This window comes from Idiotropiscis lumnitzeri, chromosome 17, assembly GCF_059441095.1.
Source record: "Idiotropiscis lumnitzeri isolate Australia: NSW breed Sydney's pygmy pipehorse chromosome 17, RoL_Ilum_1.0, whole genome shotgun sequence".
NCBI classification, from domain to species: domain Eukaryota; kingdom Metazoa; phylum Chordata; class Actinopteri; order Syngnathiformes; family Syngnathidae; genus Idiotropiscis; species Idiotropiscis lumnitzeri.
In genome coordinates this window covers 7509082-7536641 of record NC_142407.1, presented here as the reverse complement: position 1 = coordinate 7536641, position 27560 = coordinate 7509082, and the positions used below count along the sequence as shown (strand labels likewise).

At 40.3% G+C, this 27560-nt stretch overlaps 2 protein-coding genes across 7 annotated transcripts in view; both read right to left on the bottom strand.

The window, feature by feature from the left end:
- Positions 1 to 87: 87 nt before the first annotated feature.
- Positions 88 to 10920, bottom strand: rps6kb1a (ribosomal protein S6 kinase B1a). Its single transcript, XM_088279528.1, has 15 exons — positions 10667 to 10920; positions 9084 to 9127; positions 8652 to 8772; positions 7728 to 7796; positions 6953 to 7100; positions 6773 to 6830; positions 6234 to 6334; positions 5882 to 5972; positions 5594 to 5684; positions 5405 to 5512; positions 5259 to 5321; positions 4448 to 4525; positions 4257 to 4364; positions 3120 to 3232; positions 88 to 1666 (listed from the first exon to the last, which is right to left on the bottom strand). The coding sequence occupies exons 1-15, from the start codon at positions 10736 to 10738 to the stop codon at positions 1435 to 1437; spliced, it is 1497 nt and encodes a 498-aa protein (XP_088135654.1). The 5' UTR covers positions 10739 to 10920; the 3' UTR covers positions 88 to 1434.
- A 1265-nt stretch (positions 10921 to 12185) lies between these two features.
- The window catches only part of LOC148319918 (uncharacterized), a 49979-nt gene continuing 34604 nt past the window's right edge, over positions 12186 to 27560 (bottom strand). Inside the window, exons 4-5 of one of the 6 annotated variants that reach the window (XM_088280154.1) lie at positions 19998 to 20053; positions 12186 to 12247 (exon numbers count right to left, since the gene is read on the bottom strand). In XM_088280154.1, the coding sequence (XP_088136280.1) occupies positions 12199 to 12247; positions 19998 to 20053 (105 nt within the window). In that variant the 3' untranslated portion in view covers positions 12186 to 12198. Of the gene's footprint in view, positions 12248 to 17900; positions 20057 to 27560 lie in introns of those variants that run through there. The other 5 variants (XM_088280150.1, XM_088280152.1, XM_088280151.1 and 2 more) reach the window with 5 other exon arrangements.

Here is a 27560-nt window from a genome sequence, read left to right as displayed (position 1 = left end):
CATGTATGTTTTATGACTTTTGTATGTTTTCTATGTTAAATTAAGTCCTGTGGTAACTTTTTGGGCCTTAAAATGTGCAACAGTATGTCAACTTTATATTAGCTTTATTTGATACTAAAAAGGTCCGCTAGGTGGCGTTGCCGAACCTGACATGACATAATGTGCTCTACAGTGATTAAAAGCAGTGCTCAACATAGATTTCCTTGATCGTTCCCCAAACATCTCAAATGTCATATCACAAAGTAAGGAATCTCACAAAACACAATTCCGCTTTCACTTTCTGTATGCTGCTAAAAGCACAGCAAAAAATTCAAGTTTCATTCAGTCAAGAACAGTAATATTACACTTTACAAATGGGGAAAAAAAACAATAAAAAAGTGACAATACATTGTCAGACAAAATTCATTACATACGGGAAAATGTGATTCACTGAAAGCTGCATTTGTGGTTGCTGTTTGACCTGTTTTGTGTCAGAAAAAAACAACCATGAGCACATATATCATTCAATTTGTCTTCCAAATCTCTCTAATGCTGTCTAAATGAAACTAAACAATAAATAGCTACGTAGTTTGCATAGTGTGAGCCAATGGCCCTAAAATGAATACGCAAACAAATTCACAGTTGATGCTTTACCGCTGATGGAAGGAAATTAATTGAACACTGATCCATCTTTTGAATGCTATTGGAAAAGTTTAAAGCATTTGGTTGGCAGTTCTTTGAGCCATCAGTAACAAAACACAATCAATAATAAGCACCGTTACAAAAAGCATCCAATGGCTTCAATCCAGAGGTTCGTCCAGCAGCAGCGTCATGGTTTTTCACTCAACCGAGTATTTGTTATTGGTAACAGTCAATGTAGAAATGCAAAGGCTTTAACATAAAGTGCCATGGAGATCACAAATAACATTTACCACTTACACGCACCCAAAACATTCTTTTTTTCCACACTCAGTCCAAAGCCCTCAAACGCACCCAAAACTCTGTCACATAGAAGAGTCAAGAATTGTGTTAATGTGAAAATGAGTTCAAAACTGATTCCCCTGCGTGTGAGGTATTCCTTTGTGAGCATTTTTTGTTGTCTGTAAGAGGTTTTGGGGCGCACGTAAGAAGCAAGTGTTATTTGTGGCCTATTCGGCACCTCTTACTTGACAAGCGTTTTTACATTCAACAGAAAGAAACTGAACAGAGAACTGCGTGACTTTTTTTTTCACTGCAAGTTCGTTGTGAATAGCCAACAAGTTGGTGCCGGCTGGCATGTTTGTAAAATTTTTCCCTTGAGGAAAGAAGAGCACCATGAAACCAAAGCCACGGCCAATAGGGAAATTGCAGACTCACCAAAAAGCATCCGCAGAAGATTTTGGAGCGAGGCCAAGAGATGGAAGCGCTGGTGATGATGTCAACAGTGACGGCCAATTATTTCTCCGAGCGGCCGTGTCATAGGTTCATCCGGAGGTGTTCCGGTCGTTTGGAGTTCAGTGGGTAGGCTTGTTTTTTGTAGAGCGGCTCGCCGATGCTTGGCGGCCGCCTGATGGGAAGCGGTGCCGAGGCTTCCGACGCGCCGCTGCTGCCGCTGCTCGTGTCCATTTGCTCCATTGTGGACACCTCCATGTGTTGTTCCACAGAGGCTCCCAGCGGCCAACACTCACCCCGTGCGAACTTCACCGGGCTGTGACGGGGGAAAGAAGCCGCTTTTATTTTGGAACATCAGGACAGTGAATTACAGTGAACCATGCCATTTCCCACCATCTTGGTGCCAAGGGATTACCATCTGTCAAATTGCTGTGGCCCCCAACCTTTTTTCCCCCACGGACCATTTCATGGGAGTCAAGGTTTGAAATACTTTGCCACCCTTTGAGAAGCAGTTTTGCTTATCAATGGCTTCATTTCAAATGCACATTTTTGCTTGGTTTTTCACTTGGGATCCTAGCAGCAAACTCCAGGAAAGCCACTTGCCCCGACGGAATACCAGGCAAAGTCCTCAAAGCATGTGCCCACCAGCTGTCACATGTATTTTGCAGGATCTTTAAACTCTCCCTGGCTCAAGCAGGCATCCCCTCCTGCTTGAAAACTTCCACCATCATTCCTGTCCCCACATCCCACCTCAATGACTATTGTCTTGTTGCTCTCACACCAGTCATCATCAAGTGCTTTGAAAGACTGGTTCTCCAGCACATCATAAATTGCCTTCCTTCCCCTCTATATCAAAAGGTGAGTGTGTGGAGAGGGCCCACACATTCAAGTTCCTGGGAGTACAGAGCTCCAATGACCTCTCCTGGACACACAACACCTAAGCAGTGATAAAGAAGGTCCATCAGCTTCTGCACTTCCTGAGGGTCCTCAGGAAATTCAACCTGGACAGCAAACTGCTGCCGGCCTTCTACCACTCGTCCATCGAGCGCCTGCTGATCTCCACCTGGAACGGTAGCTGGACTGAGGCAGACAGAGTGAGGCTCCAGAGGAGAGTCAAAACAGGGTAGAGGATTATTGGCTGCCCTCTCCCCTCCCTGTTCCGTACAATGCCAATAAAGGTCATTCTGATCCTGATTCTGAATTGCTTTAAAAAAGGTACCAGTGTTTGGCATGGGCTGTAAAATAGACGCCAATGTAGTGATGCATTGGAATCGGCATCAAATTGAATTGTGAGGTAAACACGGATACCCTAACATTTGCTGTATCAAAGGAATCAATTGAAAATGGTATTAACATCTTTTAAGCAACTTCTTGAAAAGCTAGTATTTTAGCATGCGGCGTAATAATACAGTAGGTTCATGGCCATGTGTTGTTTCTGATCATAGATCAGGTGACTACGAATATGGCAAACATTGTTTATATTATTAGAAATTTTGGAAGTGGAAAAGAAAAGAACTATTTCCTTCATTCGACTTGACAAAACTCTCCTGTTTGAGTACTTGACCCTTTTTACTCTTAGGTCGTTTTTACTACGTTTGTGATCATTGTGACTCAAAATGTAGCCCCTTACAGAACTACATCGGCGATATGCACCTTCAGTGAAAGAGTAAACTCAAATTTATGTTCTCATCAGTGTTTACATGATTCACTTATTAGATAATGATCATCTAGAATATGTCCGAAAAGAGAGCAAGCAAATTTGCCGTCACCTCACAGGCGTCCTGGGGCTTCCGGGGAACTTGCGAGGTGAGCGGACCTTTGGCTCGAACGAGAACTTCTCCCTGACGTTTTCCAGCACGGACGGAGCCACATATGTGAAACCCTGTGACAAGCCAAGAAACGCCCAATCAGCTGAATCGCAGCAATGCGGTGTAACAGTGAGGGAAGCTTCCAGGAAGAGGACTCCTGAACCAGATGGGACCAATTAGCAGATTCTGGTAAAACGTATTTGTTGAAAAGGAAATGGAAAAACACATCCACAGGTTGCCGGGTTATGCGGTATGTTTGTGTGCAGATAATGGGCACAACTTCTCCTCTTAAAACGTTTTTTTTAAGTACTTAACTAGAACTTGAAACGTCAAATGTGTGAATAGTTTTACTCTGCTGTACTGTTATCTTGGCATTCTACACTCAAGTAACTGACTGAATGTAAATACAACGGTGCAGGACTGTTTTGGGTTTTTTTTTCAGTCAAAACTAATGAGATAAAAGTCGAGTTGGCGTCCAAATAGACAGGGTCATTTGTTACCAACTGATGTCATTCAACTTAAGTTTTTATTTATAATTTACACAGAACGCACCCGTTAGAATCGGCTGGGTCAAGTACTCACCCGCTATTGGGTGATGTTATTTACAACCAGAGAAAAAAAAAAAAGTATAAATCTCCTCACTTGTCGCTAGGACAGCCAAGGATACGTTTTCATAACCTGTCCTTGTTCCGTGCCCACCACAGGAGCAACTCTAGACGGTGGGTATTTGCTGTGTTAAATGATGTAATAAAGACACTCTGAAAACTAATTAAATACATTTAAAAAAAAAAAAAAAAAATCAAAATAAAAACGAGCAAGAATAAAAATTCTCAGACTATAAAAAACCTGATCTGGTGCCGCTAGCGGCTTTGCCTCCTACTCAAGCAAAGCAAACATATGTGATGAGCAACTTGACAACATCATGCTCAGACGATTTGTCGGGCAGTCTGCACAATGCACATCTACCTAAACTGCCTGTTTTCCACAATGTGAGAAAAAAAAACAAGTCTTGGTAGAACATGGAAACTATAGACCGAAATGAGAGGTAAAAGACGTCTTGACTAAGGCAAACATGCTAGGCAGACAACAAAGACGCACCAGGAAGACTTGATTGGCGCTCTCGCTGAGTGTGGAGTCGTCCGGGCTGTCCACTGGAGGTTGGCTGGTGAACTTGGAGTCAAACTGGCTGACGTCATCGGCAGATTGCTGCCAAAAATAAGCAGCTTAGTCAAGTCGATTGTTTTGGGTTCGGTTCAGGGAGCTCGGCGCTATATGGCGGATGAACTCACCAGGAAAGGTTTGAATGGAGGTTCCACTCTGTGTGCAAGGAGCTCCTCCCAGTTGGTATGGCGGAAGAAAGGGTGGGCCTGGGGGAAATCACAACATCTCGTTTGTACGTGGCACGTTAGACTGTTAATACTTTACCAGATTACAAGATTTGATTTATAAATACCTTAAAAGTGAAGTGGTAAAGCTACAGACGTATTTGCATTATTGTTGTAATCTGCAGTAGGACTTATTGACTTATGTTTATGCCACACTTGCACGATAAAATATTGTGAAATTTTTGCAGTGAACGCTTAGACGTCGAATCGTTCATTTCTAACGCAAGTAGACAAACTGCCATTTATATTAATTCAATGTTTGTTTGGACTAAGTCTAAACTATAAGATCAAAATGTTTCTATATCACGAATCTGATTTAGATTTTTGTAATACAATCTAATTTATTGCTGGCATTTGTTATAAAATACTTGAGAAGAAGATGGTCAATAAATGACTGCAGATTTCATCGCAATCAGAAATAAGGCTGCAACTAACAATTATTCCAATAAATGATTCATCAGTCAATTATTTTGTTTATTAATCAATGAGTCTGATTGAAGAAAATATATTTTCCATTTTATATTAAAAAAAAAGAAACAAGATGATTCATTTCCTAGTTTGGCCCGTAAAATGTCAGAAAATATGTAAAAACGATCTTTATTTTCGAAAGTAAAAAGTTTTCACCAAAAAAAAAAAAAAAATTCAATTACATTATTCATCAAAATGATTTAGCCTTACTTATGATGCTAAGAACTGTCAGGAATTCAAAAACTACCTGGACCTCGCCAGCATCATTTGGCCCCGCCCCCAATCGCATTGAGGCGCTTCGCTTTAAAAGCTGAAAAAGAAAAAAACATGTTCAGTGGGTGCAAACTGTGCAACATGAGGCTGGCGGAGGAGGGGAGGAGCAGTGAGGTTCACCTTTTTGAGGAGGTCTCTGGCTTCTTGAGTGAGGTAAGGCGGAAGGCTGAGTTTGCATTTCAAAATTTTGTCAATGGTCTTTTTCCGGTTTTCGCCAGTGAAAGGAGGCTGCGGGAGAACACGAACCCATCTCCGTGAACACGTGAGCTGATGACTCAGCAGAAAGCAGACGGGACGCTGTGCACTTACTGCTCCTGTCAACATGTCGTACATGAGAGCACCCAGACTCCACCAGTCCACTGCTCTGTTATGACCGCTCCTCATGAGGATCTCTGGAGCCCTACGGGAATAGTGACGTGGTTGACACAGAACAGCAGCTGCTACCTCAATTCCACGAAATGGTATAATTTGCAGAACATTTGAATTGTTGCAGTACAATTGCAAAATATCCCATAAGCAGCATCCCACCTACAAACACTACAATGGAAATGCAAGGCGGGTCTGCTCAGAATTTAGCATGTGATGCTCAAGACGTACATGTACTCGATGGTACCACAGAAGGTGTGGGTGACCGTCCCATCATGGATGGACTCTTTGCACAAACCAAAGTCTGTCAACTTCACGTGCCCTGAAAGTACAAATCACACACATTTCGCTTAGATGTTACATGGCACTGATGTGAAATGCTTTGTTGAACACGAGAGAACTACAGCGCAGCAAACATTTAATAAATATTTGTCAACGATGCTGCTCTGTCCATTGCATTGAAGTTAAGTCGTTTTAGTTATAAGTCGAACATAACGTGTGAACGGTGGCTTCTCAGCAGTCACACCATAATACTGTACTTGAGTTTTGAGCCATATTACAAAGAGACTGAAGATTTATGTACCGTTGTTGTTGAGCATGATATTTTCAGGCTTCAAGTCTCTGTAGATGATGCCTTTCTGGTGTAAGTGACCCAGTGCCATTGAAATCTCTGCCAAGTAAAAACTGTCAACAGAAGAAAGACAGGGTGTTATCCTTGTGTTAACTGAAGATATAAGCAAGGTTTTAAAGCAGACTTTGATTAAATCAAAAAACCCCATTCACAAAGTAAGGAGTCCAGACTTTAATCATATATCATTACAGGTTTGATATTTTCTGAAAACGCTTTGATCTGCAATATCAAAAAGGTATTCGACACTTTCAGGTTTTCTTTTTTAAATCGTGGTAATCATGTTTCCGTTTTTTAACTCAGGCTAACAGAGACCCAAATGGAGCAGAGCTTACTTATATACGGAATAGTTTTAAATCCAAATGAGAAAACTGACCAACTAAAGTACCATAAAAAAGGGCATCTTATTTCCAACAAAAAATAACTTGGCAAAACCCATGAGAGCATATAAAAGATTATACTACGAAGTACCCAAATGAAACATGAACCCTTACCATGCTGTGTCTTCCATAAAGATGCCCTCTCTCTCCAGTTGCATAAAAAGCTCCCCTCCTGCAGTCAGCACAGTCAAATGCATCCACATTAAAAAAAAAAAAAGTGCATCGACACTGATCTGAGATCATGAAAAGTGGATTGCGTCACTGATTTCAAAGGGGAGGCTCATGGTTGCTCACCGCTGAGATACTCCAGGATAAGGTACAGCTTTCCTCCTGTCTGGAAGGCATATATAAGATCCACTATAAAAGGATGCTTGACTTCTTCCAAAATGTTCCTCTCGGCTTTGGTGTGCGCTGTGTCCTTTGCGTTGCGAACAATCATGGCCTGACAAAAGGATGGGAAAGAAAGAAAAAAAAACAAAGGAGGCAAGACATTATAAGTATCCAGGCGATACCTTTAACCCCTTTCGAATTGTGTTAAGTCTCCGCATCAGTGACAGCGCTGGAATCAGACACCCAGCGTGAGAGTGAGGGTGAAGCCTCATTAAGCCAATAAACACATCATTATCCAAAACCTCAAGCTGCTCGGAATGGGGCAAGTCAGGCAATCGTTTAGTGTCAACTGAAGCTAAGAGGCCAAGCGGAGCATAAAAGCCACTATGAGGTTTCATGAAGAGGGAAAAAAAACCTGCCACTATTACTTTGGGTGGTCTGCTACTCGCATGCGGCTTCACAAGTGAATGCACAAGTCTGTCACCCAGACAAAAAAAAAAAGACACATTGCGGCATACGGTGCATGTGAAACACTATTCATGATTAGGCGGAATTGGGCTTTAACTGTTATGAATTTAAGGGAGCTAATTCTGCTGCTTGTGTTTCCTCACATAATGCCACCCCTGTGACACGGCTCTGCTTAAGATGTACACAAGAGGGCAGTAGCGCTCATGATGTCTGGTTCATAAGACACCGACATCAAACCAAAGTGAAGAACAAAAAAAGGATTTGTACTCACCTTTTTTAAAACTTTCATGGCAAATATCTTCCCAGAGGTGGAACCTGATACCTTTCGAACCTGAAAAACCTAACAAAACAGAAACATACATAATTCTCACGGGGCTTCAGGTAATTTTCACTTTTTTGTCTTTTTGACTGTTGTGACACCATCACAGAAGTGGATGAGTGACAGCAACAGGGAATAATGACCATCTTGCTGAATTTACACGAGCAGACTGACAGCTGAGTACAATATGACTAACAGTTAATTAAATGTCAATAATAATTTTATAAGGCATACACAATAGTAAAATATTTTCAGAAAACATCCATGAGGCCACAAAATGAGGGATTCTTTTTTTTTTTTTTTTTTTTTACATTACACAAACAAGAGTATGGCCTGAAAATATTAAGTGTTCTTCCTTCATTTTCACGTAGTTCCTTGAGCTCAAGAGTACAATTCAGATTTTTTTGTATTAAACATGGCTTTGGCCTGGACAGAAAAACAGTGAATATATGTGTTTTAGCAAATAACAGAGTATAGGTTCCCCCCCAAAAATCCGCCAACTGCAAACACCGTGAATGAGCGGGAAAACTGTATACTTTAAAGACAGAGCATTAGTATCAGCGTATCATGCGTAGTTAAATAAGATCTAGTCGAGGAGCTATATTATGGCTTAATAAAGTTGACAATATTGACTTTGAATTGACAACATCGAAGAGGCATTTAACAATATTTTCCTTGTTGGGTGTAGAAATGTACTGCATCATACTCAGAGCTACATCTAATATTCTGACAGTTATAGACTCAAATAAAGTCATTGTAATACTACTGTGAGCAGTCGGTGTGTATTTGAATTGGAACAGCTCGATGACCAGCAGCATTGCGGGGTGAGGCACAATTTCCATTGCCTTAATGAAAGAGATGAACGTAACGGCTCACCTTTCCATAGCCACCCTTTCCCAGAACCTTCAGCAGCTCAAAGCACTCAGGTCTGATCTGTTCGGTTCCCTTGTTCACGCTGTTCTCGGAAATCTCAAACTTCTCACAGTCATTTATGTTACTGGTAAAATAAATAAAAGAGGGAAAAAGAAATTAAGAACAAATTACATTGCGGCAGGATTACCACTGGATGTTTGAATGAGTTGCACAGTGTGTTAGGATTCAACCACTGGCATTCCTTGCAAACAGAACAGGTCGGCAATGCTCTACCACTGCTTTTGCCTGGCTAGAATGGTCATTATACCAGCGTGAAAATATTTTTTCAAATCTGAGTAATTGTGCCTCTCAAAAAACTACCTTTTAAATAAAAAAAACACACCAATGAAAACAATATAGATTGAGGCGCTTCCTTTTGCACCAGTTGATACTCACAATTCAAAGCCACTGCATTGATCCATGTATTCACCAATCTGGCCCTGAAAAAAAACAGCAAAGTAAGGCCAAAGTAGTTCATAGAAGAGTTGCAATAAATAGGGGATTACATTGATGTCGGTAATGTTGATAAACCAAAACATTGACTTCATTTTTTTTCAACTGTATAGCAACCGTTTAACTTGGCAGAATGCTAATAATATAATATAATATACAGGTATCCATTTATGCTCATATTTTAAACTGCAACTCCTTTTAGATATGGGTGTGTTGGGTGTCCTTTGGCTTAGTGATATGGGAGGAACAGACAGATGAGTTTGTGTCTGTTAATCTTCTGCTTTTTTTTAGAAAGAAAGAGCAATATAAATAAACATTTGATTTGATGTAATTCTTATTTCATCTCTCATAATATTTTCACTGTCACTACACTTACACAAAAGTGCGGAGTGTCCTGAGAGGCTTCAGGTGTACAGGAGAGAGATACTTTTTTTCCCCAGTAGTAAATATCAACTTATTACATAGTTTTGACTTTGTATTTCTTAATTTCCATTTATGTTCCAAAGTCACCGACGAATTTTATCATCAGAGTGCCTATCAACTGGAAGACAGAGCCAGAATTTTAATGTAATAACATACATGTACTTCTACTACGTGTACACTTCGAAGAGGACAGTAGAGTGTAGTGTGTGGTAATTGGTAATGGACCAAATCCCGCAAGTATGTTCGAACGTATTTGTACTTGCGAATACATTTGAACGTACTTGGGATTACGTTTGCACATATTTGAATAGGTTAGAATTTTGGAGCTCCACACTTCAGAAATTAATGGGCAAAATTAACGGGAAAAAACATGATTAATTAAATTAGATACTAGTTTGATGGTTTTTTGTTGTTGTTTTTTGCTAAATAAGCAATTAACGTCGTTTTGGGCAAGTTAAAGAGTCTACCCCCCCCCCTATGTTCTCAGACCAAATTACGTTAACCGTCAAAAACAAAGACATCAAAGAAAAGCCAACTGTCAAGTATAGGATAGTAGTCTCAACATCCACCCGCCTATCGTAAATACTGCCAAATAATCTAATTACGCTACACTTGTTGTCCTGTCCTGCACTTAAGCATGTCGAGAGTAAACAAAAGCTACATAAGAGAAGAGTCTAAAAAAAAGAAGGCGAGCATGATTAAACGATTTATTTTCAATTTTATGGACGTTTCTGCCTGTGAACTAATAGCATCTGATACTTGATTTAGAACTGTATGCGCTTTGATGCTGGTCGGTGTCCTGGTCAGACAGACGACCCTCCGTCCGGCGGACACTGGCTAAAAACTATCAAAAACACTCGAGCTGTGGCATCAGCGAATAAACTAAAGTACCACACGGCGTGTACCGTCACTTTAAGTCGAGGAAATGCTATGTAATGACGTTTTGGGCGTAGTTCGGTGAAATGCAGGAATTCGCGGGAAACCCAGGGCGAGAACAGTGTCCGATAATGGATGTTGCTCACTTATTAGCAACTTAACGACGCTGCGAAACATTTCAGCCTATACATGCTATTAGCATCTATGCTAACGCGGACTGTAAATACCCCGTCTTCCAGTTCGTCGTCCGACACATTCTCATCCGGTTGGTCCAAGTCGATGTCGAAGACACCCGCCATGGCCTCACAGCACTTGGCCCAGTGTTTAAACGGAAAACACAGGCCCACTCCCCCGTCTCATGGGGCAGCCATAGCAGCTAGGGCCGGCCGGCTACAACTGAAGGCGTGAGCCACTCGCCCGGCTAACCAAAACACAACAAGCGTTCAACGGGCGGGAAGCCGGGAACGCCTCTAAGCGTCGCCAGCCGGCACCGCTCGGCTCATTTCGGTCATTCCCGGAAGAGGTCGGCAAAATTCGACAACTTCCGGCAGCGCTCAGTCAAACTCGGTGACTATACAAATCGTATTAATCGGAAGGTGTGCATTTAGCATATTTCCGACACCCATGCCAAATTAATTGCTAAATTCTTTATGGAGCTTGCAAATCTACAACGTGAAAACTGTCAATAGTAAGTAGACACTCAAACCCACAAGGCCAGATGCAACCAGTAGATGGCAGCAAAAACGTGCCAGAGATTGTCATACATTCTCGTTTTTTTCGTCCCACGCACATTTGACCGAAGGAACTGTAACATAAATAGTTGGAAAGTCTTTGTCCTTCTCAATGCCATTAAAAAAAGTACTTTTCTTTCAGTTGAATAGTTGAATTCAAACAAAGGTCTTGTTTGTTTATTGTATTAACCCCCCCCCCCCAAAAATAATAAATATATATATATATATATATATATATATATATAGCATTTTGTGGTATAGGCATTTCAGACAGACTACATTGTTTGGATTTGTTGTATTTACATTTTGATTTGATTGATTTGGTTTTTCTTAATTTATCTGTATAATTTAGAATTTTGCGATTCTATATTTTATGACTAATTATGAATAATGCTTTTGTGTTCCTTTCCAGTAAACACGCTCTTGCTGTTATTATCTATTTGTATACAAAGCGTCTAAAAGTGTTTACACAGTGATAATGTGTTTGGTGACAATAGTGATGCATATTTTCCCTATCTTACATTTACCATCACTATCACTATATCATCATGAGTATTGTTCTTAACGCATCCAGTTGAGACAGATGGCCACCCAACAATGAGTTAAGGGTATTTTCATGAAGACAAGAATGGCTCAGGTAGGGTTCCTTTGGTTCTTTTTAAGAGGCACCGTCCTGGATTTGGCCCATGAAAAAAACCCCTTGATATGTATCGAATAAATGTAATCATCTCTGCCCATGAGTCAGCAGGACATCTCAGCAGTAGCTCAATCCAAAACACTAGAGTTGAAATCTCCAGCAGTGCTTTAGATTCAGAACTTGGTGTATTGTCATTGCTTTTTTAGCCCTCAGCATGTGTCAGAGTGAAGCCTTGTATTTAATGACTCGTTTTTATATGATTGACCCGTAATCCAAATCTGGTAGCCGATGGGTGTTTTCTTTTTTAAGTTTACAAAAGGCACTTACAGTACTTGGTGCGAGAAGTTTCACAGCTCTGTTGGCGGTTGCCTTGAGGTATGGAGTTCATTCTTCATTTAATTCGTCCAAGGACTGCAAATGTCTGCCTTTCTCTTTGCATTCTGTTTAAATAAATGGGAGGAACAAATAGCAGCGTTGTCAGGATCTCCCTCAGACAGAAGCAAAACTCATCAGCTGCATTTGATAGTTTTTATTTCTGTAAAGATAACTTCCTAAAGCCGTTTGACTAGACGTAACATCACACAAGTTCGCTACAAGTTAATTTTTCAAGCAAACACGCACGCAACTGGAGAGTCTGCTGGTGAGTAACACATTGAGTACATATGGAAGGAATGGTTTATTTCTCCAGTCCCATTTAAATCTGCTTCAACTCTAAGCGCAGACTCTCATTCCTCCCCACAGCTCACGCATCTCTGCTGAACAAAACGGTCCAAACTGCTGCCCATTTCGGTGCAAAAACAAAAAGCACAGCAGCCATCAAGTAGCAACAGTCCAACAGCATCGACATTCCCCTGATCCAAAAACGGTGCTGTTCAATGAATGTCATGACCAAAACGCTGAAAAGAGTCCACAATGGGGACAACAAACAACACAATAACAACCGTAAAAAAAAAAACCTAACAAAACAAAACTACAGGGTTCTTGAAAACGGCCTCCAACACATTGTTGAGATTTGAAGTACCGTCATGTACATTAAGAAGATGTAGATGCATTTTGATGTATTTTTAAGCATGCAATTGAGACGAAAATAGTAATGACTTCAAATTGAAAAAAACTTTATTCATCAGGTATTATGAAATGTTTGTGGGCCCCTGACAATTGCCTGTTTTGTCTAAATGTAAAACCGCTTTTGTGTACCGTCTCCGCTTTTCAACCTGACATTGAAAAACTGGAGAGCACATTAAAAGACGTCACTAAAAACAGAGAACAATATTGAGTAAAATCACCATCGATCAGTGATGTTATTTTAATGTAGCTGTCGCCGAACAACGTCCCCGCTGTATTGGTTACAGATGAGAACGCCTGGTCAACTCAAGTTTACATTCCTTACAGGAATGCATTACAGCAAAACTATAGTGTTGTTGCATTCATTTTGTAACCCATTACATCCCAGTATGAAACTTATTTAGATGAAAATCTAATAAAGGTGCCACTATCGAGTCATTATGGTGCAGTCATATACGCACTTATTCACTTCGCCCATGTTCCTCGTCATCCTGGGGACAGCACAAAAATACAAATAGATTTCCCCCACCAAACAAATTATTCATAACAGTTGGGCCTTGGCCTTCTAGTTGTTATCCCTCTTGTGTCCCCGTGGGCCACAGGAGAATCAGAGGTGACAATGTCGATGTGATGAGCCTCGGCTGATGCAGTTTGGACATAGACAAATGAGGCATCAGTGCTGTGTCAAAGGTTCTGGGAAAACCACCGTATGACTCACCTTCATCCTCCCAGTGACTACACAAAGCTCTGATTCCGCTTACAAATTGAGGGCAGCCTTGAGTCGAGGTTCGAACCCATTTTGCCGCAACTACATTTCATCACATATGTAATTTGAATTTGTTATTATCACTATTTATTGGGAACATTCTATGTTGATTTAAAAAGTTGCAGTTTGAGACCAATTTTACTTAAAGGGGCACAATATTGAACACACACTATATTATAAATCACTTAATTATGTAATTATTTATTCACGTTATCGACTAATTATATAAATTATCTTTGTTGTTCCAGTATATTAAGTCAGTCTGTGCTACACTCAAATTAACGTAACACAAACCTTGCTAAGATGCATTACCGGTACTGAGTGTATGCTTAGCGGGGGTGAGGGTCAGGCACAGGGTTAAAGGTCACTGGCCCCGTCTTGAACTGCCACTGGATTTAAGGATTCTGCCGCCTTTTAGTGCCTGTTAGCCTTCTGTAGTCAGGCGCTCTAGAAAATAGAAGCTTAACACACATTGTTACGAAATAAAAATTGTTCATTCACCGTTTCTCGTGGAGGCACGTTCATACTCATGTTAGTGAATTTATATTTACGCACGGAAGCGCGCATTCCTTGCATTGGTGAGGCCGCGATGCATATGATTGAGGCATATTTGCGCAATGCCATCATGTCATGACGCATAGACTCTAAAAGTGTGTGCTTATTGCAGCCTGAAAAGCTCGGAGAGGAGGGGAGTCCACGCAACGCTCTCGTAAAATAGGTCAAACTCAAGGTGTGTGTCAGGCACACAGTTCGTTGGAACCGTTTTACGCCCACTCTGCTGCCTTATTGTTACCTAATCTCACTAGTTTTCACGTCCCGTGTGTTTAGGACACACCTGAGTGACGCAGGTTCCCTGGCAAAAGTCCTGGAACAACAAAAGCCGAAGGAGAATTCAAGAAGCAACGTGAGGCTCAACATGGGCCTTATTTTCCATTTCGTTATGACGCTAGGTACGCACACCTTTTGTGTTTTTCTAATGATATAATCCACACAGAACATTTGTGACTCACGTAACTTGACACAAGGGCGGGATGTTTAAACATTCATATTAAGGTAGCAATAATCTTGTCAGTGACACACCAAACAGAATAAAACAATGTTTCCCAACCTTTAATGAGTCACAACACATATTTAACATGAGAAAAATCTCACAGTACACCACCAAACCTAAATGTCACAAAAAGTGGATACTCATGACAGTTTATGCACTTAATGCCATGTTTAATGACATTACATGTTTAATAGTTCACCCTGTCGCTACATTGCTGACTGATGAACAAAGTGGCATAGTTAGTCGGAAAAAAAGTTTCTTACCAATTAAATAAAAGTGGATAATTTCATTCACATGGCATTCTTGCTGAATCACTGTAATAAGTAAATCCAACTTTTTTTAAAGTAAAGAAAAAAGACAGGTTACACTCACTATGTGCTCTTGTACTATATAATATTCTATATAAGCTTTGCATAAAATATTCTGACTTCACAAAGACTATATTAGTTTCAATCAGTGGAGAACTGCACTGAATCGTACCATTTCAAATATTTTAGCAATTAAGTGTCTGCATCTGAAATAATATTCCCCGTCACAGTGATAATAATAATGTGCAACTTATAAATGCTACCGCAAATATTAGCCAAAAATAAATGTTAAATCACAACCAGAGTGTTAGAGGTCATTAAGTCGTCATTGCAGATTGGTCATTATAAACTCTGACAATCAACCAAAAATATTTACACTGTGAACAATAAATATTTCATGTTGTATTAAATATGTCATGAATGTGAGCTTATGTTATGTGTGTGTGGTTGACAAAGTCACACATCACATCACATTTTATATATATATATATAAATAATATATATATACTATCTATATATATAATATATATATACACTATATATATATATTATAATACAATATAATATATATTATAATATATATATATATACTATATATATTATAATATAATATATATATTATAATATAATATAATATATATATTATATTATAATATATATATTATAATATAATATATATAGATATAATAATATAATATATATATATATTAAATATATACATATATAATTATGAAATCCAATATTGACTTCCAAGTGTTAAGTAGAACCTCCGGGCGAAGAGTGTGTCATTCTGAGCAGTCAAATATTGACATTTGCATATGTTACTGAGGGACATAAAAAGTTGTGCTCAACATGAACTCAGTCTGCTCAAACACATTTTGAAAAAAAAAAAAAACAACCTTAGTATTACTTATAAAACAAAGGATCTTCATTTAATTTAGTGAGAAAAAAGTAGGATGTATATTGAGAAAATGTGCCCTGCATTTTAACAGTTAATAAAAAGACTGTGAAAGGATAATGACATAAAGAGAAGGCTTAAGGGTGACTTGTTATGAGGTCACTTGGATATTTTAGCATCCCTCAGACTGCGAGACGACGAGCGCACTCGGGCAGAGTGGGTCAGTGTGCCAGGAATTAAAACCAAGTCACGTTCAAATTGGCATCCTGTGGATTGAGGATGCTCGAATGAGTGAACGCATGTTCACTTTTGGTCTCTGTGCGTTCAGGGCAGGATTTTCAAGCGGTGCTCATGGAGCTTGTCCACCCTTTCTTTGCCCGTGGTGCTCTGGGTGTGGTTGATTTTGGAACCTGAGGACTCCAACAAGTCAAAATAGTGACAACGTCGCTTCACACACAGAAAGGTCATGGTTCGATTTATAGCTTATTTTTTAAAAATCTTTTTGTACTTAAATTACCCCCTCCCCCAAAAATATTTATCTAAAAAATATGTGAGTTGATATACAGTAAATTGTTAAGTTGTAGTTTTTTTTGTTTTATGCATCGCAAAAATGTATTCACTTTCAATACATTTTAATTATCTGAATTTCTATGGGTTAATCAACATGAGGTCAAGCAATATTTGCATATTTGAGGGAAGCATAAGTGCTATTAAAAAAAGGGTTCTGCTTGCACTCCAAAATGGAGATGATGTCAGTGTGGAGAGAGCAAATCAGTAATGTGATAAGTGCTTGAATGTGAAACATTAGATGTGACTATGTGAGCGGTGATGGATCCTCCTCATCCTCTCTTGGCTGACATGTGAGATTCTTGAGAGGCTTCAGGGTCAACGTCTGTGGCCAACGCGGCATCAAACCAAAATCAAGCAGACATCCTTTTTTTTTTTCTTTTTTTTAAAAAACACGCTTTATTTGAAGGGATGAAAAAAACAATACAGCATTCAGCAATAATTCAGGTACAGACAGTCGTGCAATATGAAACAAGGCATTTACACAACATAAAACAAATTCAAGGATAAAATGTGGACGCATTTATAAGAGCCGGGAGGTGGTCATCAGGAAAGAAAAGCAGTCGGATTTGCTTCACTGTTATCCAACATACTTTTACGACCATGAAAAGTTTGATCCATTTGTTCTGCTTGAAAACAAATCAACAGATGCTGCCTGACTTTTCGCTTGCCTCCAAAAAAACTACCCTTACCAGTTCTCCAGATAAGAGTGGTGGAAAAAAAAAAAAGAAAACATTTAGCAAGAGTGGCGAGTTGAGGACAGGGAAGTGTAAAAGGGAAGAATGTGTACTATAATGACGACTGTTGTCACAATAGCATGTGTTGCAACGAGGTGTGTGCTGTCTGGATTCTCTGGAAATTCAAGAGGACGCAGTCAGCTCACTCTCACATCCACACAAACACATAACTGACGTGAGTTCATTTACAGACACATGAATAGAACCTATAGTTCCACATTTTAACCAGCCTCAGACGCCAACATGGAGGAAGATATAAAGACGTGCATCTCTATGTTGCTTGACGGACGGTTGGGATAAAGGGAAGTATCACGGTAGCGCACCCACCCTGAAATGGGAACTGATGCTAGCGGAGACAAAGAGAGGAGGAGGAGGAGGAGGAGGAGGAGGAGGACATAACAGGATGCTGGTCAGATGAAAGAGCCCGGAATGTCAGAGAGCCTACAGACTGTTGTCGCCTTGCAATCTTAACAGCCAACACCAGTCTGATAAGCTATGTGACAGGCCAGGAGAGTGACCGGCGCCGATGAGCACGAGGACACCGGACAGAACAAAGCCTAATAATCCCACTTACCGTGACAGTAAGAAGCGGGAGACGGCAATGTTGGGAGGCGATCCGGAGCCGAGCGCAGGCTTCAGCCCGTCCAACAGTACCTCTCTGTTTCGAATCTACTCGAGTGATTCGTCTCTTGGCTCTGCGGCTGAAGCGAGTGCAACGGGTTCATTCGAGGGTTCAGCTGAGGTAACGGCACAGACGCTTTTCACTGTGCACTCGCTTGGGGCTTTTTTTTTTCCCCCTCCTTCCTCCTCCTCCTTCCCTCTCTCGCTTGCGCCGGCTCGAGCGCCTGCTGAGCTCAGTCCGGCGGAGCGAGACGGCAGCACACAACAAAATAGAACACTTACACATGAGATAGCGGAGACACACAAAAAAAAAGACCATTTATATGAATGCCTAGCAAGAGCTTACAGGCTCCATGCGGGGTTAAAAGTTGCAAAATAGAAACACTTAACAGCATCTACGTGCAGCCTGCTGGTTTAAACACACCATTAAGAGATAAAAGAGAGAGCACATGCAGCAACACTAGCCGACCATCTCTGTTCCCTTCACAGACGTCGATGTGATTCAATACATGCTTGCATCTGGTAGCTGACTCATGCTCCCTTCCCGCAGGCAGAACAATAAGGGTAGACAAAAGGGACGACACGGGCCGTGTTTTATCGCTTGGCCTCGGAAGGTAGCAAGATGAGCGCCAGAATAAAGACGCGCGCGGCGTCTCGAACAATAACGCCGACAAGGCAGCTGACACTTACACTGCTCATTAAACTACTCAGAAGAGAGCCAGGCTTACCAGTAGATGAAAGAAGGAAATAAGTTGAAACGACTTTTTGGGGAAGAATTACTCCCAGTAGTTACTTGAACATCACAGTATCTTAAACGCACTCACGAGGACAAACACCAAAGTAGAGCCGGAACTTGAACAAGAGAAAAAGCCGCCGCGGAGGAGAAAGGTGAGGTGATCCTTCTCTCCGAGATGTTCTCCTGATGTGCCGTTGACAACACGGCGAGGTGACCGCAGCCTTCATCCAATCCTCCTTGTGACCACAAGCTCGCTCCCGTGCTGAAAACCGGCGAGGGATCCAGCTCCATGTGCAGGACAGATAGAGATCAGGGGTAATAAAACACGTCGCAACCCCCACCGTCCCCCCTCCGAATGCCCCTGCTGACCCCAGCCTGTGAGTAAAATTGCCTCGCCGCTCTCCTGTAACTGCGGCAGGCTCGAGTTACCAGAAAAAAGGAACATTGTTCTTGAAACTCCTTAATCTGTCTTTATGCAATTTAAAGTCTCTCCTTCTCCTTCCACATAAAATGGAAATCTTGTTCTCAATGAATCACTCGCAGCGACAAAGTGAGGAAAAAAAAAATGCATTGGACAAGACATCGGCTACAGCTACAACTGGCTCTTTTTGTTCCAGACAGGGAGGTTTTGATGGATTGTCACTAGTGGAGGGTGGGGAGGGGGGCAGTACTGGCTGCCCCCGCCCTGGTCTACAGTCAGTGCTGAGTTCAGGCGGGGCACAGAGTGCAAGTGCGTATGTGAGACACACAGGGGAGTGACCACACTCACGCACGCACTCACATGCTCCCAATTGGTAAGATGGAGCATGAGTCAGCACGCTACAGTCGTACACTTCAATACTGAGTGGAGCCAGACCCCACAGTGGCCCCTCTCCATCACCTCCCCACCCACACACACACACAGCCCCCCCAAGCCCGCCTAGCGCAGCGCTCTGTCACTCCAAACAAGCCCCTGTGGTCCAGCTGACAACTAAATAAACACAAATTCAATTTTCTGTTAAATGTGTCCATGAGTCTAATTTGCAAAGGTAACACTATTGTCAACATACAATGAAGAAGAAAGGAGCGAAAAGATACAAGTGGAGGGAGAGTGCGTGAAAGAGGCAAAAGTGAGGGGGCAACATTCCTTCCTCGGTGCGCACATGTGAATGAATAGAGGCAGTGAGCTGGGGGTTTTGGGGGTAAGATGGGGAGGGAGGGAGGGAGGGTGAGGGTTCTAAGGCCCCTGGACTCACAGTTGGGATCCCCTCTCCAGCGCGGCTTGGCCCTCCGGGGGCCTCCTGAAGGCGCGCTGCAATGCCGCACCCAGCGGAGGGGCAAGTCTGCTACCATTGACACACACAGAAGGAAGCAAGGGGGGGGAGAGCGAGAGAGAGAGAGAGAGAGGTGGCAAAGTATAAGGGGGGGGGGGCACAAATCACGTCACATCTTTGTTACTCACCGGCCCAAGGGCAGCCACAAAGGGAGGCGCGCTGTCCTATCCGTCTCCGCCGCTTTCTGCTTCCATGTGGAGGACGACGAGGGGGCATCGAGTGCAGTCCCATCGTTGCGCACGTACACGCACAGAGACACAAAAAGACACACACATACAACAGAAATATAAAATATAGCAACAGCAAAAAGTCAACATTATATTCAAAACCCCAATAAGCAAAGATGGCAAATGAATGTTGTCTGCATGGTCTTCAGATGTTGCCTGCGACAGCTGTAGTCAGCCACATTCTCCCACTCCGCGCTCAGCTTCCTCCCGCTCTCTTTCATACACACACACACACACACACCCCTACACACACAGACGGATGAACCCGTTCAACTCCCTCGCAGTGCCGCCTCTCCCGCTGCAGCGAGGAGAAATGAATGACTTCTCAGAACTCTCACATTTATCACAGGCGGTTCCTGTAAGAACTGGTTTCAGCCAATTAATGGGGAAGTGAGTCGTACTGAGCTGTGTCATCACTGGCTGAAACCTGGGGGGGTGGCCCACCCGGGGGAGGGTGCTCCTGTAAGACGGCCCATATTAGGAAACCCTTTACAACATTTAGCCACCAAGTACAAGCTCACTACCGAACATCGTCCCACCCCATTGTCATGGGGAAAAAAAAAGAGGCTGTAGAGAATTCCCTCGAAGAGCGAATCATCGGCCCATCCCTGAGATGCAGTTAGTGATTAATCAACAACAACAAAAAAAGTATCTTAAACACATGCTCTGAGGCTATGCACTGTCACATCCAACATCAAAGCTATGAAAGAGTTCCATCTTTTGTTCGTTTCCTGGCAGCATCATCAAACATTCTATACAGCAAGTCGCGCGGGCAGTGAACGTCACAAACGGTTGACTTTATATAGCTGATAACTTTCTCTTGAAGGAGGCAAGTCATTTCCGTCCCTTCCCACTTCCTCCAACACATTCACAAATGATTAACATCATACGACTCATCTGTATTTATAGAGCACTTTTAAATCTAAACAACAGGTAATAATTGTAAGATTTTATATCTCATAGAACAGGAAATCACAAAGAATCAACACTGAAACTGCTCTGAAGAGGAAATGTAACCTCCTCTTCCATTCCCTTCCCCCGACGTCAACAAATTCCTAGGATCTTCACACACTGAGGACGTAACAAACTAAAAGAAAAATCACATAAGCCGACTGGACATTTAGCCAAGAGTTTGCACATTATAACACAAAGATTATAAAACAAGTGTGAAATACAAGCGCTCGGCAAGGAAAAGCAGACCGCAAAGAACAAAGAGCCCGAGAAAGGCTTTTCAGAAATGGCGGGCGACTCATCGCCGTCTCGATGAGCAACACTTGAGTCATGAGGACGGCCATATTCACCAGTTAGCACCGCAAAAACGCTCAGTCTGAAATTTGTTCATGCACAAGGAGCCACAGGACCGTTTTACCACCAAAAATCATTTGGAACTTTTTCTTTGGTGGGAAATATACTTTAACCTTATAGTGGATCCAAAAATATGGGATTGGATGTTCAATACTAATCTGTGAGTAGGACTGATCTTTGGAAAATGTTTCTGTATGGCATAAACTTGTTCAGAATTTTTTCTTCATTTATGTAACTTGATACATGCTGTATATGACATCATGTAATAAACAATATTGCTTTGTACTCAACTGTTGCAAATGCTGCTTTTTTTTAAATGTCGGACAAAAGTTGTTTTTTTTAAGAATTGCTGAGCATAATTGAGCACGTGAGAGAAGAAATGTTTGCGAAAAAGCTCGTAGCAGTCATAAGATGTAATTTGGATATGAGCTATTTACAGCAGCTACTGATCAAACTAACAACAGGTTTCTTCAAAATCCTGACAATGCAGGCACAAAGACCCGACTAAAGCACTTCAAAAAGATTGTGTGAAACATAATAATATAAATGGACGGAATCAAATCTTAATCAAAACTCCCACAATGTAAGAATAGTTATGTTTATTCTAATTATATACATATGTATTTTTTTTATTTATTTTGTAAATATTTAAAAATGCAGCAATCCAAATAAAATTCCTGGAATTAAGTCTCCAATGGTTTTCAGCAAACCGTATACATCAAATTAGACCATCAGTATTTCTATTCTCTCTATTTAACACATTAAATGTGTGAAAATGTGTTTTGAATTCATATCCAATGTTAAAAGTATACCACAAGGCTATTGGAACAATTGCCAAGTCATTTTTAACTTACTGTCACAACACCCCCCCCCCAAAAAAAAAAAAAAACACAAAAAAAAAAAACGTTTGCCAAAAAGTCTGCTTTGTCCTGTTAGTGTGTGGAACATTCTCAGTCATCCACTTTGACGCTATTCCACAAAAGGTTGAATACAAGCAGATGGATTCTTGTTTTTTTTCTTGTGTTCCTCAATTGTTCAAAAATGAGATAATTTTATTAGGCTAATGGGATACAAAAGAAAAATTCTAGTACATTTATATTATATTTTATGTTATGTATGTATAATGAGCAATTACATACTGCAAAGTGTGTGCAATATACGCAGTAAAATGTATCAACGCTACTAAATTCTACAGTGTTGCATTTATCGAGGCGTGTTACTGACATGCATCATTCCTTTGCTCAAGCTTGGGCTTTTCACCAGACTTCAAAAAGAACAAAATAGTGAATAATACCATATTGTCCTTACGTACAAATTAATACTACGTACTAATTAATGTATGGCACAAAAAATATCGAGCTTTGTACAGACACAAAAAAAAAAGAAATATTTCTAGTGACAAAATATTTATCAATAAAAAGTGTAAAATGTGTACAATGCCCAAAAATTATTTGAAGGACAGATATGCTTGATATTTAAAACAATTTTCCTAGACATTTCAAAAAGATCCATTTTATTTGACTGCATTATTCCATATAGGCATAGTAGTTATAAATAATTATATTTTACAGGCCATGTATGCACAGTGCTTTATATGTTTTGTGTAGATATGTTGCAAAATACATCAAATACAGGTACTGGCACTGTTAAGATGAGGCATTGACTACATTTCCTTTATCAACTAAAAAAACAGCAAAAAATGATTAATTAATAAAAAAAATTAGTATACACCCCCCCCCCACACACACGCAATATATATATATATATATATATATATATATATATATATATATATATATATATATATATATATATATACATACACACACACACACACACACACCCCCACCCCCACACACACACACCCCATCACATATACATTAATCGTTCGTATAATAAATATTATTTGCAACTAAAACATTTTATGTCTAAGTATATATTAGATGAGGTTACAGTTAAAAAGAAGAAATTGTGTTTTATCCATTTATCTCCAATTAAAAATTCAGGTGGCCTGCAATACGTTTAAATTTAAAAGCTTTGTTTTGCCACTTAAGAAATTTAACCACAGTAGGACTAAACAATGAATCACATCTATGTATAGAATATACAAATATCTATTTAGAATGTATTTATGTCAATCCAAGTTCAGTGCTTAAGACGTGCAGTCCTCATGTTTATATATTGTTTCATGAAACATGTAAAAGTGATCAAGTCAAAGATTTCTTTGCATTCTTTTTGTAATCAGACTTATGTTATATTCATTGACTTATGTTTACACTCACTTCATCGTTGAATTTGGTGAAGTTGCTGTAGTGAGCGCTTAAAAGACAAGATAAACAACTTTAATTGAAGTTGATAAATAGGCTTTCATATTAATCCAGGGTTCATTTGCCCGTATAATAAATATGATTAGTTTATTGCTTGCGTTTTACAAGAAATACATGGAAAGAGGACCTTGAAAAAAATACTTGTGTTTTAAACTGCAGGAAAACAAAATTGCAATTACATTATTTTTTTCTAAATCATTCAGCCCTCACGCATACCTTATTAATTCATATGCAGTATTAAAATTAATTGGGACAAAAAATGTTTTAATCTGAACCACACCCCTATTGGAATTCGAAAATAAAGTGGGGCTCAGTGATCGGTTGACAAAATGGGTGACCTGAAACATAGACACACAGGTGACAGCCATCTTGGATTGCTCCCCTAGATTCATTTGTGTAATATGTACGGTCTGCTCAAGCTCGATACATCAATTATCGGACGTTTTCCCTCCCTGAGTTAGCTTGTTTCGCCCCATTAATGCAGCTGCAAAAGCATCATTTTCTGTCCAACCACTGGATTTTATCCATCATCGTTTTTTTTTTATACAGTTGAGGGAATTTATCGCAGCCGACGAGATTATTACACCCTCTGAAGGGAGCATCAAACGTACAGATTGACTTGACACTGCAACCAACAGGCTTGTAAAAGGAATAAGTTAATGTGCATTTAAGTTTTTACAAATAATTTTTCATCAGACTAAAATTTATTAAACAAAAGGGAACATTGCTGAATTATGTATATGTTAACATTTTTAAAAGTTGCTTGATGGTTTTCCTTTCTCTAAATGTCTGATTTAAAAAAAAAATAGGTTTGAGCTTGAGGTCTTGTGTTCTTTATCAAATTTGATCACTTAAAAGACCAAAAAACTCAAATATTTAGTTGAAATATAAATTGTAAAAAAGACTTCAAGTGAAACTGACTGAGAATTAAACCCACTTCACTGAAAATACATAGTTATATTTTGTGAAATTATTAACATTACTTAATATTTAGAGTTGTAACAAACAGGCATTGCATTTATTTTGTCAAAGATAGTCAACAGAATTATCTTCCATTAAATTTTCAATTCATGTGTTTTTTTTTCTTCCATCAATCCCTTTTTAAGTTAACATGTTTCGTAGTATTTTCAAGTAAAAGCAATTCATCCAGGTTAGCAGTGAAACCCATTACAATTTTTTTTAACAACTGTGTTAAAAAATGTACCCATTAAGGTGCATATTGGCATCTTCCAGCCTTTAACCTTTGTCATAAGAACGAGGTTTCTTTTCAAAAACCTTTTTCAATTGTGCCTTACCAGGCGGGGCAATACGTCTTACTTGGTCAAAGATAAGAAACAAGAAGAGAATTAAGTCTTTAGGGGGAAACCCCCTCATGTCTCAACGTACTGGAACCCGGACATTGCTAAGGAGGTTTAATTGGACTGCCCTATCTCGTCTCCCATTTTTTAATAAATGACCGTTTCCTGTTCCAGAGTCTGCGCATGTGTGTTTGATGCGACGGCATCCTGTGTTTATTTCGGAAAAAAATAAGTAAATAAAAAAACTAAAATAAATTCCACAGGCCATGAGTCAGAGCTCACCTTTGACCCGCGTGCGTCTTCTGAAGCCTGCCACCCCGAATGGCATTCGCACACACGCACGCACACATGCTCTGACGTCCCAAGCAGGGGATGATAGAGAACAAGGGCTCACATGACAGCTTGGCAGGGTCCAACTGGTTACGACACCTTCACAACAACCAGCTTAGGCAACACTGTTACCCAACACGCCACAAGGCCACAGTTCACACCTAACATAACAGCACCAACAACAAGACACTGAGATTTGGCAGAATGCAGACATGAGATCCACCCCCTGCATCCTCGCCTAAAAAAAAAAAAAAGTTACACCATGTCCAATCTGGCTTGATAGATGGTTCTGATTCAGGTTTACTGAGTGAAAAGATACGAGGAAATATTTCACGTAAGGAACATGACGAGTCACGTGCAAATGCAGTAACGTAACATCTGTGTGTTTTCCTGCATCAGTTCAAGTGGGCTTTTTCCCAATGACCTCATCACTAAAGCATTGAGAGCCCACTCCTGGATGGAGATCCCCCTGCCTGCACTGTTTATCATATCCGTGTTCCACAGCCATCTCTGTATATACAAGCTCAGACGCATACTATCGTCTTGGGTACCGGCTCGACTGCCAGGAAGTCAGGCGGCAGTCTTTTCTTCTTCCTTTCACATCTGAGATGACACCCTAAAGAAGGTCATCCATCCCATAAGTCAAAGTGCTCTAGAGTGGTTGAGATACTATTTGGATGGCAGGAATTTTTGTGTTAGCCAAGATTGCTCTGAGTTCAGCTCTGCCCCTCTGTCATGTGGTGTGCCACAGGGCTCCGTTTTGGGGCTCTTGTCGTTTCATTATCTTTGCTGTCCGTAGGTTCCATTCCACAAAAACATGGAATTTCCTTCCACTGCTATGTAGAAGACAGTCAGATCCACTTTTGTTCTATCTAGAGGAAATCAAAGCCTGGATGTCAATGAATTTCTTAAATTTCTTCGAAAAGAAAACAGAGGGCCTTCTACATTCCACCCTTTCTCAAACGTCTCCAGTTGGGGCAAAATGCTGTTACTCGTCTTATAACTGGAGCTCGGAAGAGGGAGCACTTAACCCCAATTCTGGCCTCTCTTCACTGGCTCCCAGATCATTTTACAGTTCATTTTAAAATACTTCTATTTGTCTTCAAATCCTAAAATAACCTCCCCCCAACGTACCTCTCTGAGCTCCTTCATGACTACGCACCTGCCTGCTGCCTCACGTCTGCGGACCAGACTCATCTGGAGGTGCTAAAAGGAGCCTTAGAGGGGAGCGAGCCTTTTCTGTTGCTGGTCCTTCCCTCTTGAATGCGCTTCCATTAAATGTTAGGCAAGCACCCTTTCTGACCAATTTTCAAACTTGTTTGAAGATACATTTTTATTCTTTGGCTTGCAATCCATCATGAGACTGTAATGTCCTGCTGTTTACTGGAGTCTACTGTATATGTGTTAGTATAGTTAGTTAGTGTTTTAATTTATTGCTTTCACTGTCTTTTCTGTTAAATTCTTGTGTTTTCATGTTATACTGTATGTAAAGTGCTGCAGCTCCAGCTCTTGTGAAATGCGTTATATAAATAAAGTTGAATTGTTATTCATTCAACGTGGCTGAAGGCACAATAAGACAAACGACTCTTGTAGTAGCCACAAGAAATAAAAATGTCTGACTTATTCTTTTTTTTTTTTAAACAAACCTCTCTTGTGACATCGTTTTGCCTTGTATTCAAATGGACAACAAAGGATACAGTGAAAACTCAACCTGTGTTTTGTGCCTCACCCTATTTGATCAGAATGGACTCTTACTCCTTATATATATATATAGTAGTAAACGGTATTTTGTCACATGACATAGCATCTGTAGTCCATCTAGACCAGGGGTGGAAAAATCTTTTGAGTTGCGGGCCACAATGGGATCTAAAATTTGCCAGCCCAGGTCCATTTGGACAGTCAATACCGGATAAAAGCCACTATTGTAGGTATGTTTTACCTGATGCTGCGTTTATTTATTTATTTATTTTTATTTTATTATTTTTTTATTATTATTTTTAAATCAGATCTAATAAATACAACCAGAATAATCCATTAAATTTCAGGACAAACTAGGTACAATTACACTATAATTCTGGGTAAATTATATTTATTATATAAGGTTGAGAAAATCAAAAAAAAGGAGGCTTCCCGCTTATACACTAAATTGCAACAGATATTTTGCTGCAACAACACCGATGACATGCTGAAAAGCGGAATCTTGC